This window comes from Chiloscyllium plagiosum, chromosome 24 (genome assembly GCF_004010195.1).
Source record: "Chiloscyllium plagiosum isolate BGI_BamShark_2017 chromosome 24, ASM401019v2, whole genome shotgun sequence".
NCBI lineage: Eukaryota > Metazoa > Chordata > Chondrichthyes > Orectolobiformes > Hemiscylliidae > Chiloscyllium > Chiloscyllium plagiosum.
This window is the reverse complement of record NC_057733.1, coordinates 21,931,916-21,945,372: the sequence shown is the minus strand read 5'-3', so window position 1 is coordinate 21,945,372 and position 13,457 is coordinate 21,931,916. Positions and strand designations below refer to the sequence as shown.

The following is a 13,457-nucleotide window of genomic DNA, read 5'->3' as shown; positions in this document are numbered from 1 at the left end:
AAAATTTAATTTCAAATTAAACACAGAATTGGATCTCTTGGAGAAAACAATTAAGATACAGAAAGCTTCCAAATTAATTACTAAATCAGACATTCAGCAAGTTAACACACTTTTTTTATATATACAGTTTGAAGTATAGCTGGCCAGCTAGCGATGCCTATGTCGAGTAATTTTTTTTTAAAAAAACATCACTAATGGTATCTACAGATTTGTGGAGAAACCAAATCCAAAATTGAAGCACAAAGGTAGCCTTTGCAAAGGAAGTCCATGATATTAAAGGTGCTGCATATGTTGCAATGGAACAGTTGACTATTTCTTCAGGAAAGACAAGCTCAGCAAAGGAAATCCTAGCAATGAAATGCCTTACAGACTGAAGGGACTTTGAGCCCTCGTTGTCAGGGCTAAAGTCAAAGTTAATAGTGTGTAACCCAGAGACCGACCAAAGTTCCAAGTGCAAAAAGTACATACCCTGAAAGAATAGTGAACCACCAGACTAAATGTGTGAAGAGGGAAATAGGGGAAGAGGCAAATGTAATTGATATGCTGAAATGTATAATATTAATAGTGGGGGGAATAACTTGGGAGTGATTATTGTTGAAAAGTATGATGATCTAAGAGAGTTAATAATGAGGGGAGCCTTTTGTACTATCATTAGAATGATATTGTACAAACTTCATGGGAGAACAACTTGGGTCTTTCTTCTTTGAGACCCTATGTTGTCCTTGTAGTTTCTGCAATGGTATCTATCACATTTTAAATAACATGGAACTTTTTTGCTTTGTTCATGTGTATCTCTCTGAAACTCATCATTATGCAAAACAAAGCAGTCACTTTTAATGAGTGACCTCTTCAGTGAGTGCTGCCACAATGCTTAAGTTTGGATCATTGGTCTGTTGTGAAGCCACTGTGATTTAAGACCTGAAGACATTTTGAAGTATTGGTGTATTGAAATACATCCCATCAAGGAATGGTTCGATTGCAGCCTCTGCTTTCACTTCCTGTTGGCTGCATTAGCTATACAATTCAGTACATTGCTCTCATTTTGAGACGCCCATTGGAATTTTCAGTTGGCTCTGGGTGACTTTAGAACTATTGACAGTCCAGGAGAGGCCCAAAGAATTTGCATTGTCTCTTTGCCAGTGTAAAACAAATCTCAATATTGCCTGACACACTCCCCATAATCCTGTATCAATCCCAAACTGAACCCATTGTCTCTTGCTCTCTCTCCATTGCTTAATATCAACCCAAACCGATCTAATGACCAGCTCTCACCCATAGCTTTGTATCAACCTCGAGCTGACCCAATCTGCTCCATTCTCTCCATCACCACATTATCAAGCTGTGCTTTGAGCATTTTTATGTTTTGCTTTAAAAGGTGGCTTTATCTCTGACTGAACTATTCCCGATGCTTCAACAACTCTCTTAATGGAAGGTGATTCCTTTTGAAGCTTCTTCCCTGAGGTTGATGAATCCTCATTACTAATTCCCCAAACAGAGGTAGTAATCTTTTGCTGGATCAAAAGTCTTTTATGAATGTAAATATCTATAATAAATCTCTGCTGCCATGGTAACAGTCCCAATGTTTCTAAATGTCTCCTCTTGACTATAGTTTCCAATCCCCAGCATCACGCTAGTTAATCAACTTTGTGTAGTCAGTCTTGCTTTAATGAATTCCTGCTGAACCTTCACTGTAACCGTACCAATCCTTTGGATAGATCTCTTTATCTTTGTATCACTTTCGCTTTCACCTGGCGAAAGTCCAGATAATAACTTGGAAATTACCATAAGTGATTGAATTGTTGGCTACGTTAGTTTCTCTCTGATGATTGTTGCCTCCTGGCAACTTCATGAGAGATGGAATAGCATTTTGGCGAAGGGGTGTCTAAGATATGTTATACGGTAGGGGGCTGGGGATAGTGGGGTAGAATGAGTGTAGTGCAACTGAAGCTCTGCTAATCAAGGAGTTCACAGAGACAAGATGTACATTTCTGAAGAACAATTTGTAACATTTGGATATTGAAGTGTAGTCACTGTTGTGGTGTAAGAAACAAGATGACTGATTGATTGTTTCTCTGTGAGGCATTGCTGTGTGCAATGTTGGACTGACTGTCTAATCTGATTTAGTGATGTCAGTTGAGGGATAAATATTGACCACAAGGCACCTTTTTCCTTGAAGGAGCTGAAAATGTGTTGCTGGAAAAGCGCAGCAGGTCAGACAGCATCCAAGGAACAGGAGAATCGACGTTTCGGGCATAAGCCTTTCTTCAGGAACCTTTTTCCTTGAAGTAATCTTTTGCACCAATCTGAGTGAGCAGAAGAAACCACTGTTTATCAGTGCTTCTGAAAGATGGCACCTCTAACAGTGCTTCACTCCCTCGACACTAACCCCCACCACACAGAGGAAAGTTCATAACTTCTCAAGATATTGAGAGTCCAATTTCCTTGACTCAGCATCTCATTTTCAATGCTGTTTATTCTGATAAAGTATTTTACAGCAGGGGTGGATTGTACTGACCCAACAAACATTCCCAAGGAAGGTACATTAGGTTCAAGGCAGAATGAAATTTATTAAACTGGCAGTTTGATGTATTCGTCCCACTATGCCTGTTCAAAATGCAGCACATAGTTTTGTCTGTGATTCTGAAGGTTGCATTGTTGAAACATAGGTACATTTTCCCAGAAGTTGTCAATGCCATGTTTGTCTCTATAGTAAGCTCTAATAACTTGGCATGAATATGGATTTAAGGCTTGCAGTTTTCCAGTAATGTGCTGCTAGGCCTGAAATAATTAAATTCTTACTTCAGAAAGCTCTCCCATCTCAAACATTGGGTGGTCTTATTGAGCACTAAATCCTTTTCAGCCGTTGCTATGTTACGGCCAATGTTGTTCAGCACACTGTGATAATGGGATTTCTCCGAGGTAAGGTTTTAATTGTGCTCTAACTGAGGCTACAGCTCTCATAATACTAGCATACCACCAGGCAAATGAGAGTACAAGAGCAGAAGCAGATCGGGCTCACTTCATTGACTGAAGCAGTGTGGAATTGTAGTGATGTCTGATCAGGAAAGTGTTTTGAAGGCATTCAGTAAGTTTGAGAACTGTAGGATGTGTACTTGGTGTGGAGGTTCAGTCACAATGTCTCTATTTGATGGGTTGATATGTACAAGGTCTGTTTTCGTAGGATGATCTATTTACAGGGCTGCTATGTTTGAGATCTGTTTCATCGGATGATGCCCCTGGGGGGTCTGTGTTACCCAGGGTGGTGTCCCTGGGGGTCTTTGTTACCCAGGGTGGTTTCCCTGGGGGTCTGTGTTACCTGGGGTGGTGTCCCTGGAGGTCTGTGTTACCCAGGGAGGTGCGCTTGGAGGGGTCTGTGTTTCCCGGGGAGGTGCGCCTGGAAGGGTCGGTGTTTCCCGGGGAGGTGCCCCTGGGGGTCTGTGTTATCTGGGGTGGTGCCCCTGGGGGTCTGTGTTTCCCGGGGAGGTGTGCCTGGAGGGGTCTGTGTTACCTGGGGTGGTGCCCCTGAGGGTCTGTATTACCCAGGGTGGTGCCCCTGAGGGTCTGTATTACCCAGGGTGGTGCCCCTGGAGGGGTCTGCGTTTCCAGGGGAGGTGCGCCTTGGGGGGGGGGGGGCGGGGTTTTCTGGGAGGTGCGTCTGGAGGGGTCTGTGTTTTCTGGGGAAGTGCGCCTGGGGGTCTGTGTTACCCAGAGTGGTGCGCCTGGGGGAGGGGTCTGTCTTTACTGGCGTGGTGCCCCTGGGTGTCTGTGTTCCCCAGGGTTATGGGCCCTGGGGGTCTGTTACCCGGGGAGGTGCGCCTGGAAGGGTCTGTGTTTCCCGGGGAGGTGCGCCTGGGGGTCTGTGTTTCACAGAGAGGTGCGCCTGGAGGGGTCTGTGTTTCCCGGGGAAGTGCGCCTGGGGGTCTGTGTTACCCAGAGTGGTGCGCCTGGGGGAGGGGTCTGTCTTTACTGGCGTGGTGCCCCTGGGTGTCTGTGTTCCCCAGGGTTATGGGCCCTGGGGGTCTGTTACCCGGGGAGGTGCGCCTGGAAGGGTCTGTGTTTCCCGGGGAGGTGCGCCTGGGGGTCTGTGTTACCCGGGGTGGTGCCCCTCGGAGTCTGTGTTACCTGGGGTGGTGCCCCTGGGGGGTCAGTGTTACCCGTGGTAGTGTGCCTGGAGGGGTCTGTGTTTCACAGGGAGGTGCGCCTGGAGGGGTCTGTGTTTCCCGGGGAGGTGCGCCCGGGGGGGGTCTGTGTTTTCTGGGAGGTGCGTCTGGAGGGGTCTGTGTTTCCCGGGGAGGTGCGCCTGGGTGTCTGTGTTCCCCAGGGTGGTGGGCCCTGGGTGTCTGTGTTTCCCGGGGTGGTAGTTTATTCACTTGCAGTGTTTGAGACTTGTGGCTTGGACTGGTAACACTGTTTGAATACTAATGAATGGTGCTTTGTTTTGTTTTGCAGGACCTCTTCCACAACTGATTGTGAACGGGGATATTGAACAGAAGGTAGAAAGCTCCTTTTATTTCAGTGCAGTCTCGCTGAACTGTAACATGTTGTTTATGGAACTTAGTGTCCAAGTGCAAAACGTCCTCAAAACAAACTGCTTGCAACCTCCCAACTTCATGAAATTATTTGTTAGCTGGCCATTTCCACCCTTGTTAATGTGCTTTTTACACACACAATGAAGATGTACTTTTTAAAAACAACCATGGCAGTCCTATGTGGCACAGTTCTTGAATTCCATCACCATTTGGGATGTTAACGCTGGCCAGAGGTTTCATCACAGGAGCTGCTGTCTCTAACTGTGCACCCAAGCAAATAGCTTTCTCTCCACATACGGACAGACAGACACACACACTGCACCCCAACCTAAATTTTAGTCACTAATAAAAAAAAAATCAAAACCCAATCTGATTTTCCTCCTGGTTTTGCAGTGTCCAGGGAACAGTTTTGAGACAATCCTACAGGATTGGCAATTTCCTGTATTACATCTTGGATTCTTCTTGATCCATTCCACAGGAAAAGGCAGGCAGTGGCAGGCACAGTCAAACCTGTGAGTGTTTTCATGTTCTGACTCCCTCTGAGCCTCCTTGGAGGCTGACCAGGTTTCCTTTGTGCTGTTGATGAGCCATCCTAGTCTCTGTTCCAGGAAGCTGTCCATCATCTGATTTACATTATTCAGTGATGAATGCGACCTCTGTCAGCTCTGAAGCTGGCCATTGTCTTTGTGTTGTGAGTAGCTGAGATTGCAGTGAACCCCAACCATGCACTCCAACCCCCTCAGTCTCCTCCTGCCCCCCACACCCAACTCTCCCAGAGTGTTCAACCCAACTTGACTGTGTGAGTGCTCCTTACTTCATACCTGACCTCTTACCCCACATTTCTTTATCCGTCTTCCTTTCTGCATCGCACCAGCTAAGTCTGGAATGTTGATACAGTCTCTGATATAATCATTAACTCTGGCTATGAGTTTTACAGCCTGACAATTCTCTGCAAAAAGTTTTTTGTTCCCCTACTGTCTGTTCGAAGTCTCTTGCGTTCAGTGTTTTTAAACTTCTTATTTTCCTAATCAACCTGCTCAAAAATGGGACGAACTCTGGTACCTTGGTTCTGGGGTATGTACTCTACTATTGCACCACAAGGTGGCCCCTCTTGTGTTCAGTCTTTGACCCGTGACCATTTGTTTAAAAATCCACAACTCATTGGAAACAATCTGTTCTCTCTACCCTGATCCATCTGCCATTTTTTTTTTTATTGACTTTTTTTTCTAACCAATCTGCTCAAAGATGTTATTACACACCTTTGGCGCAGGTGTGACTTGAACCTGGGCCTCCTGGCCTAACAGTAAGGATGCTACCACTGTTCCACAAGTGTGCCCTTCTGCCATTATTTTGAACCCTACTCTCAAATCACTGTTTTAACCAGTAACAATAGGGAGGAATTTTTGATTTAAGAGATTCTGGAATTACTGGCAGGACCACCATTTATTGTCAATCCTTATTTATTATTGGGAAGGTGTGGTGAACTGTGTGCTTGAACCATTGCAGTCCTTGGGCTGTAGGTACATTGACAGTACTGTCCAAGAGGGAGTTCCGGGCTTCTGACCCAGCGATAGTGAAGGAACAGCAATATAGTTCCAAGTCAGGATGGTGAGTGGCTTGGAGGGAGATTTGGAGTTAGTGTTGTTTCCATGTATCTGCTGCTCTCTTCTAGATAGTTATAGTTCTGGATTTGAAAGGTGATGTCTAAGGAGCATTGGTAAATTTCTGCAGTACATTTTATAGTTAGTACACATTCTTGCTATTGTGGGTTGGTGATGGAGAGCGTGAATGTTTGTGGATGTTGTGTCAATCATGTTGCCTGCTTGATTGCTGGATAGTGTCAAGCTTCTCTAGTGTTGTTGGGGGAGACACTAATCCAGATTAGTGGGGAGTATTCCATAACACACTTTGAGTTTTTAAGACGTGGAGAGGCTTTGGGGAGTTGATAAGGTGTGGTGCTGGAAAAAGGTCAGGTCAGGTAACATCTGAGGGGCAAGGGTTTAACCCTTCAGTTCTCACTGTCTCCCAGAGGCTTTGGGGAGTCAGGAGGTGAGTTACAAACAGCGGGCCACCTAGCCCCTGACCTGTTCTTCTAGAGATACACAGCATGGAAACAGATCCTTCAGTCTCACTTATCCGTGCTGACCAGTCATCCCAATCTGACATGGTTCCATTTGCCAGCATTTGACCCATATCCCTCTAAACTTTCCTATTCATATATCCATCCAGATGCCCTTTTAAATCCCCAGTCTATTCAACCTCTCCCTATAACTCAAACCTTCCAATCCTACAACAACCTTACAAATTTTTTCTGCACCCTCATGTTTCACAACATCCCTCCATTGAAGGGTGATTAGAATTGTACTCCGTATTCCAAAAGTGGCCTAACCAATGTCCTGTACAACTGCCTCCCAACTCCTGTACTCAGTGTTTTGGCCAAGCGTTCCATAGGGTGCTTTTACCACCCTGTCTACATGCGACTCCACTTTTAAAGAATTATGCACTTGCACCACTCGGTCTCTTTGTGCTTCTTGGATGCTGCCTGACCTGCTGTGATCTTCCAGCACCACATCTCTGACCCTATCATTAAGTGTATTAGATCTGGCCTGGTTTGCCATTCCAAAATGCATCACCTCACATTTATCTAAATTAAACTCCATCTACCGTTCATTGGCCCATCTGATCAAGGTCTGTAGCCACAGTATTTATATGGTTAGCCCAGTTCAGTTCATGGCCAATGATAACCCACAGGATGTTGATAGTGGGAGATTTAGTCACGGTAACACCATTGAATGTTAAGGGGAGGTAGTTAGATTTGTGTCTTTTTGAATATGGTCATTGTCTGGCACTTTTGTGGTATGAACGTTACTTGCTGCTTGTCAGCCCAAGCCTGGATATTGTGCAGGTATTGCTCTATTTGACCATGGGTTAGGTCAGTGTGCAGAATGAAGATTAGTATTACAGTGCAGTATAATATCCTGAACTGATGAGATGAAACAGAGGGAGCTGTCTGATAGGCGAGTGTTCAAAATTATTAATATTAATCAGAGTTGAACTGAAGTTTCTATTAGTGTGAGAGTTCATTCTAGATTCAGCAGTATAGAACAGTCTTTCTTATAAAACCCAATAAGGAGTTCAGGAGAAACTCTTTTACCCAGAAAATGGTGAGAATGTGGAGGTCACTACCATGAAGAGCAGTTGATGCGGATAGCAAAGAAGTTTTTAAGGGGAAGCTGGATATAAACACAAGGGAGAAAGGAATAGAAGAAAATGCTGATTGGGATAGTTAATGAAGGATGGGCGGAGGGTGATCTGGAGCATAAATGCCAGTATATAACTATAGACTAATTGGCCTGAATAACAGCTCTACTGTATAGTTTATGAAATTCTAAGTTGTGTTCTTGATCTTTTTATCTGATACAACTTCTTTTGATCTGCCTGATACAACTTCCTTCCGGTTATTGTTATGTTTGAATTGCTATAGACGTTGCAAAAAGAAAACTTGTGCGCTTAGGCCCTTCCCCAAGATCTCGTTCTTGTAGTGTTTGAGGCCTGTGTTTCTTTGTTTCTTCCATGCTAGTTTATTAAAACATTTTTGGTGGCTTCGGATCAATTGTGATGATACAAATGAAATGAGTAATTCAAATTCATAACTTAGTTATAGCAATCATTAAAATAAAACTAAAGTACAAAATAACAGGATTATAGTTATGACCATCAAGCATGCAAATACTTCTAACATATTACATCATGCAGATCTGTTTCCTTTAATATACCAAACAAAAGGTCTACAGCATTCTCAGTTTATATTAAAATCCATAGATCCTGTGCTGCCACGTTAAGTTTGTTAAATTCTCCATCGTTTATATATAATGTTTGGGTTTTATAAAGTAGGAAATTGGCATATCGATGTATTTTTGTTCTCTATCTTATTTGTGGAACGGTGTCTTTTCTCCATAATTTCATCACCCATTTACTTTTGTGAGATTGTGGCAAATGATAGTGGTAAATTCAAGAGGTTTCTAACAAAGTTCAAACAGAAGCATATCCTGCCTTCAGCAAGGCAGTACACATTCAGTTGTTTAAATAATGTCAGACCAGCTTTGTCTGAAAGGTGCATTCATTTCATCAGAAGATGATGTGGTAGAGGTTAAAAACTGATAGTACAACTATTTTAATGACCTCCTTTCACAATGTTAGGATGTCTTTAGATATTGTTATGAAGCAGAGGCCAAACCCCTCTGGTAATTAAAACTAAATACCCAGAAAAACTCCCCTCGCCTTGTAATCTGATAAAAGTATGGGTGAGTGAAAGAGAACTCCTAATTTCCACTACTTAAAGAAAAATAACAATTTATTTTCCTAACAAAACACTAAACAAAAACTATTAACAAATCCAAGCCCTTTTTTCTTCCCTAATTGCTATCTGACTCCAACTCTATAAAAAATGCTGCTCTAATAGCTCACAGTTAAACATTACATTAACTTTAATCTTAAGCCCACACAGTCTCTGTCATCTTCGCTGTCTGCAATTTTCCATTGCTGATCTCCCTGGGTTGTCGTCTTGCGTTTTACTGCTTTTAGAGAAAAGGTCTTCTTATTTCTTTGAGAGCAAAATGTTGGATGGACAATTAGCTCTCTGGCTCCATGGCAGTTGCTTTGCTGTTCGGTGGCAGTTCCAGTGACCAAATTTTCAAAATGCCTTGGTTTCATACCCCCCAACATCGTACTCACTCATTGGTCTGATGTTGTCAATACAGTAAATTCAAACTGAATTGGGTTTTAGTATCCTGGGCATAATTTAAATTAATTGGTTAAATTTGAATTGTTGTCAAAACAGCAAACAAAACGTAAGTATCTATTTAACATCCAGTTATTACATGTATCGGTTTTGGAACAGCCCGTATCTTAGCTGTTCTGCTTGGCAGCTGTGGCTGTACTTTGTAACAATATGTTCATTTTGTGTGTAAGTGGGCATAATTGCCAGATTGAGCTTATTGTACAGACTCAGTATAAGGAGAAGAAACTGGTGTAGAAGTAGGCCATTTGGCCCCTTCAGCCTGCTGTGATTCACTAAGATCGTGGCTCATCTGACTGTCATCTTAACTCCACTTTCCTGCTGTCTCCTCTTAATCGTAGACTCCTTTATAGATCAGAAAATTCAATATTCGATATATTGAATGAACCAACTTCCACATTGTCTGTGGAAGAGAATTCTAAAGACTAACACTTCTGTCAAAAAAGACTCCTCATCTTATGTGAAAGATTCTTTATCTTAAAACACCGTCCCTTAACTCTAGATAATCCCAAGTGGGAAAACATCCTCTCAGCATCTACCCTGTCAAGCCTCCTCAGGATTTTCTGTTTCAGTAAGGTCACCACTCCAATGACAATCCTTTCATCCCAAGAATCACTGGAGCTAATCTTTGCCAAACTGACTCCAATGCAAGTATATCCTTCCTTAAGCACGAAAAACAAAACTTGCCCATGTGCAGTCTCACTAATGTCCTGTACAGTTGTAGCAAGACTCCACACTTTTATAGTCCATCCCTACTTGTAAGAAAGAGCAGTATTCATTCCTGAGAACCTAAGTTATGCGAAGTCATATACCAGGATATGGAGATCCCTCTGCAGTGCCATATTCTATAGTCTTTCCATTAAGATAATGTTCTGCTCCTATTAAACTGAACCACCTCACATTTTCCCAGGTTATACTTAATCTGTCAATTTTTTTTTTTGTCACTGACTTAAATTATCTATAATCCCTTTCCAAGGTCTCTATATCCTCCTCACTCATTTCTTTTCCTAGCTATCTTCATATTGTCAGCAAATTTGACTACAGTACAGGCAATCCCTTTATCCAAGTCATTAAAATAGATCAGGCATAGAGGAGATCTCAACACGATCCCTGAGGCACTCAGTTCCACAGCATGCAAAGTTGACAATTAGTTATTGATTCTAATTTTTTTTTTGTTATTTGGTTAATTTTGTATCTGTGCTAATATATCACCTCTAACACCATGAGCTCTCCTTTTGTATAGTAATCTTGTATGTGGTACCTTATGGAAAGTTTGAGATCATCCTCTTCACCTTGTAGAGAAGAACAAAAATATCTTCCCTCTGGCTTGTTTGTCTTTGGAATTCTCTTCCACAGAGATCATTGGAGACTGGGTCATTGAATATATATAGTTAATGCTGAGTTGAACGGATTGTTGATCTATAAGGGAGTCAAAGGTTATGAGGAAGTGCCAGGAAAGTGGAGTTAAGAACCCAGGAAGACTTCCCAGAATTTCTTCTAAATGGTGGTAAGCTAGGGACTGAGGTTAAGCAGAGAGATGTGGGGATTCCTCTTAGAGTTCTCTGCCCGAAAGCAATCTGGAATTGATGATTATTGGCTAAAAGCAATCATTTTATGACTGGGTGAGACAAAGAGGCAGACCAGAGTAGTTCCGTGTTGTGCGATCTCATGTTATAAGAAAATTGCGCAATAGCAGTGCCGTCTAAACTAGGGGGGCCAGAATCATGTTATAGTCAATACAGAGAAAGGCAAGTTTGCATTCTACAAATAACCGTTTAAAATTCTTCAATTGCATTAAAGCCAATTCGCATTGAAGAAACACACATTATAGCAGGACCGACTCTGTTGAAATCACTTAAGTTAGCAGACGAGTTCAAAAAATAACTTGAAATAAGTCATTAGAATTTTTAATGCAAGGGAACTGGAATCTGAGAAAGTGAAGGCTCTGTAACAGTGATATCAAGTGCTGAATAGACCCACTTAAGATGCAGAATGATACCCTGATTCAAAGGGTTCAATTATATGGAGATTTTTGCATAAACTAAGGCTGCGTTACCTAGAAATTAGAAAGTTAAGGGGTGATTTGTTCGAGGCTTTCAAATTGAAAGGAACAGAGAGGTTGGATAGAAATGGAGTTGTTTTGAGAGTCTGGGACTAGGGATGTTGCCTAATACTTGGAGCTGGAACGTTTAGAAGTGAAATTAGGAAGCACTCCTACATGCAAAGGGTGACTGAAATGAGGTTTTGCATCCACATTTGCAACTTATGCTGGATATACTGTTAATTTTAAAACAAAGTGATAGATTTTAATTAATCATAGGTATTAGGGGATATGGCCAAAGGTCGGTATGTGGAGTTAGGTCGCATATCAACCATGATGCCATTAAATGCCAACTTTCCCCTTGATGAAGGGCTCAGTGACCAGGGAACATAGCTTAAGTTAAGGGGCTGATGGTTTAGAAGGGATGTAAGGAGCAAAGATTTCACCGAGACGGTGGTGGGAATCTGGAACTCACTGCCCGTAAGGGTGGTAGAGACAGAAACACTCATAACAATCGAGAAGTATTTACATATGCACTTGCGATGTCAAGGCAGACAAGACTGTGGGCTAAATGCTGGAAAACGGGATTAGAATAGTTAGTTTTGACACAGACTCACTGGGTTGAAGAGCCTTTTTCTGTCTCTGACTCTAAAATGACAAAACAGATTCCAGTGGTTAAATGGTCTCCTTGTTCCTGTTAGATAACTGGGTTCAGTTATGGACAGAACAAAGGAGCAGAACCTTAGAATTTAAGACTGGCCAGTCAGGGGTGATATGTCAGAAAGCGTTCCTTTACATAAAGGAGAAAATAATGACTGCAGATGGTGGAGATCAGAGTCAAAACGTGTGGTGCTGCAAAAGCACAGCAGGTCAGGCAGTTTCCTGATGAAGGGCTTATGCCCAAAATGTTGATTCTTCTGTTCCTCTGATGCTGCCTGACCTTCTGCGCTTTTCCAGCGCCACACGACTCCTTTACATAAGGGCAAGTAGAAATCTGGAATTCTCTCCCGAGAAAAGTTTTGAGAGACTAATTGAATAAGGTTGAAACTGCAATAGGTAGATTTTGTTACACCAAGGAGTACAGAGGCTGTTGAATGGAGTTAAGAGACAGATCAGTGATTAATCTAATTGAATGGCAACTTTGATTCAAGGGGTTAATTGGTCTCCTTCTGTTCCAGTCTTCATAATTATTGTTGTGGCTTGTAATCACTTGTTGACCATGAATAACATCATGAAGTGACAGGGAAAAAAAACTGCACAGTTCATAGAATCCTTACAGTATGGAAGCAGGCCATTCAGCCCATCAAATCCACACCACTGCTCCACAGAGCTCCCCACCCAGACTCAACCCACTACCCGATCACCCTGCATTTTCCATGGCTAATCCACCTAGTCTTTGGACTGTCAGAGGGAAGCCTATACAGACACAGGCAGAAATGTACAAACTCGACACAGATAGTCTGTCCAAAGGTGGAATCGACCCTGAATCCCTGGCACTGTGAGGCAGCAGTGCCTGTTAACAGGCAACTGTCCACCGGACGTAATTCTAGTGACTCTCAATTCTTCGCTAAGCTAGACTTGCCAAAAGTTCCTCTAGGAGGAGAAAGTGAGGTCTGCAGATGCTGGAGATCAGAGCTGGAAATGTATTGCTGGAAAAGCGCAGCAGGTCAGGCAGCATCCAGGGAACAGGAGAATCGACGTTTCGGGCATAAGCCCTTCTTCAGGAATGAGGAACGTTTGTCCAGCAGGCTAAGATAAAAGGTAGGGAGGAGGGACTTGGGGGAGGGGCGTCGGAAATGTGATCGGTGGAAAGAGGTCAAGGTGAGGGTGATAGGTCAGACTGGGGTGGGGGCGGAGAGGTCAGGAAGAAGATTGCAGGTTAGGAAGGCGGTGCTGAGTGCGATGGATTTGACTGAGACAAGTGGGGGGGAGGGGAAATGCGGAAACTGGTGAAATCCGAGTTCATCCCTTGGGGTTGGAGGGTTCCTAGGCGGAAGATGAGGCGCTCTTCCTCCAACCGACGTGTTGTTATGGTCTGGCGATGGAGGAGTCCAAAGACCTGCATATCCTTGGTGCAGTGGGAGGGGGA

At 43.0% G+C, this 13,457-nt stretch overlaps 1 protein-coding gene across 1 annotated transcript in view; it reads left to right on the top strand.

The window, feature by feature from the left end:
* The window catches only part of LOC122562061 (Na(+)/H(+) exchange regulatory cofactor NHE-RF1-like), a 99,559-nt gene that overhangs the window by 80,342 nt on the left and 5,760 nt on the right, over positions 1–13,457 (top strand). Inside the window, exon 4 of the mRNA XM_043714534.1 lies at positions 4,450–4,493. Within this exon, the coding sequence (XP_043570469.1) occupies positions 4,450–4,493 (44 nt within the window). The remainder of the gene's footprint in view (positions 1–4,449; positions 4,494–13,457) is intronic.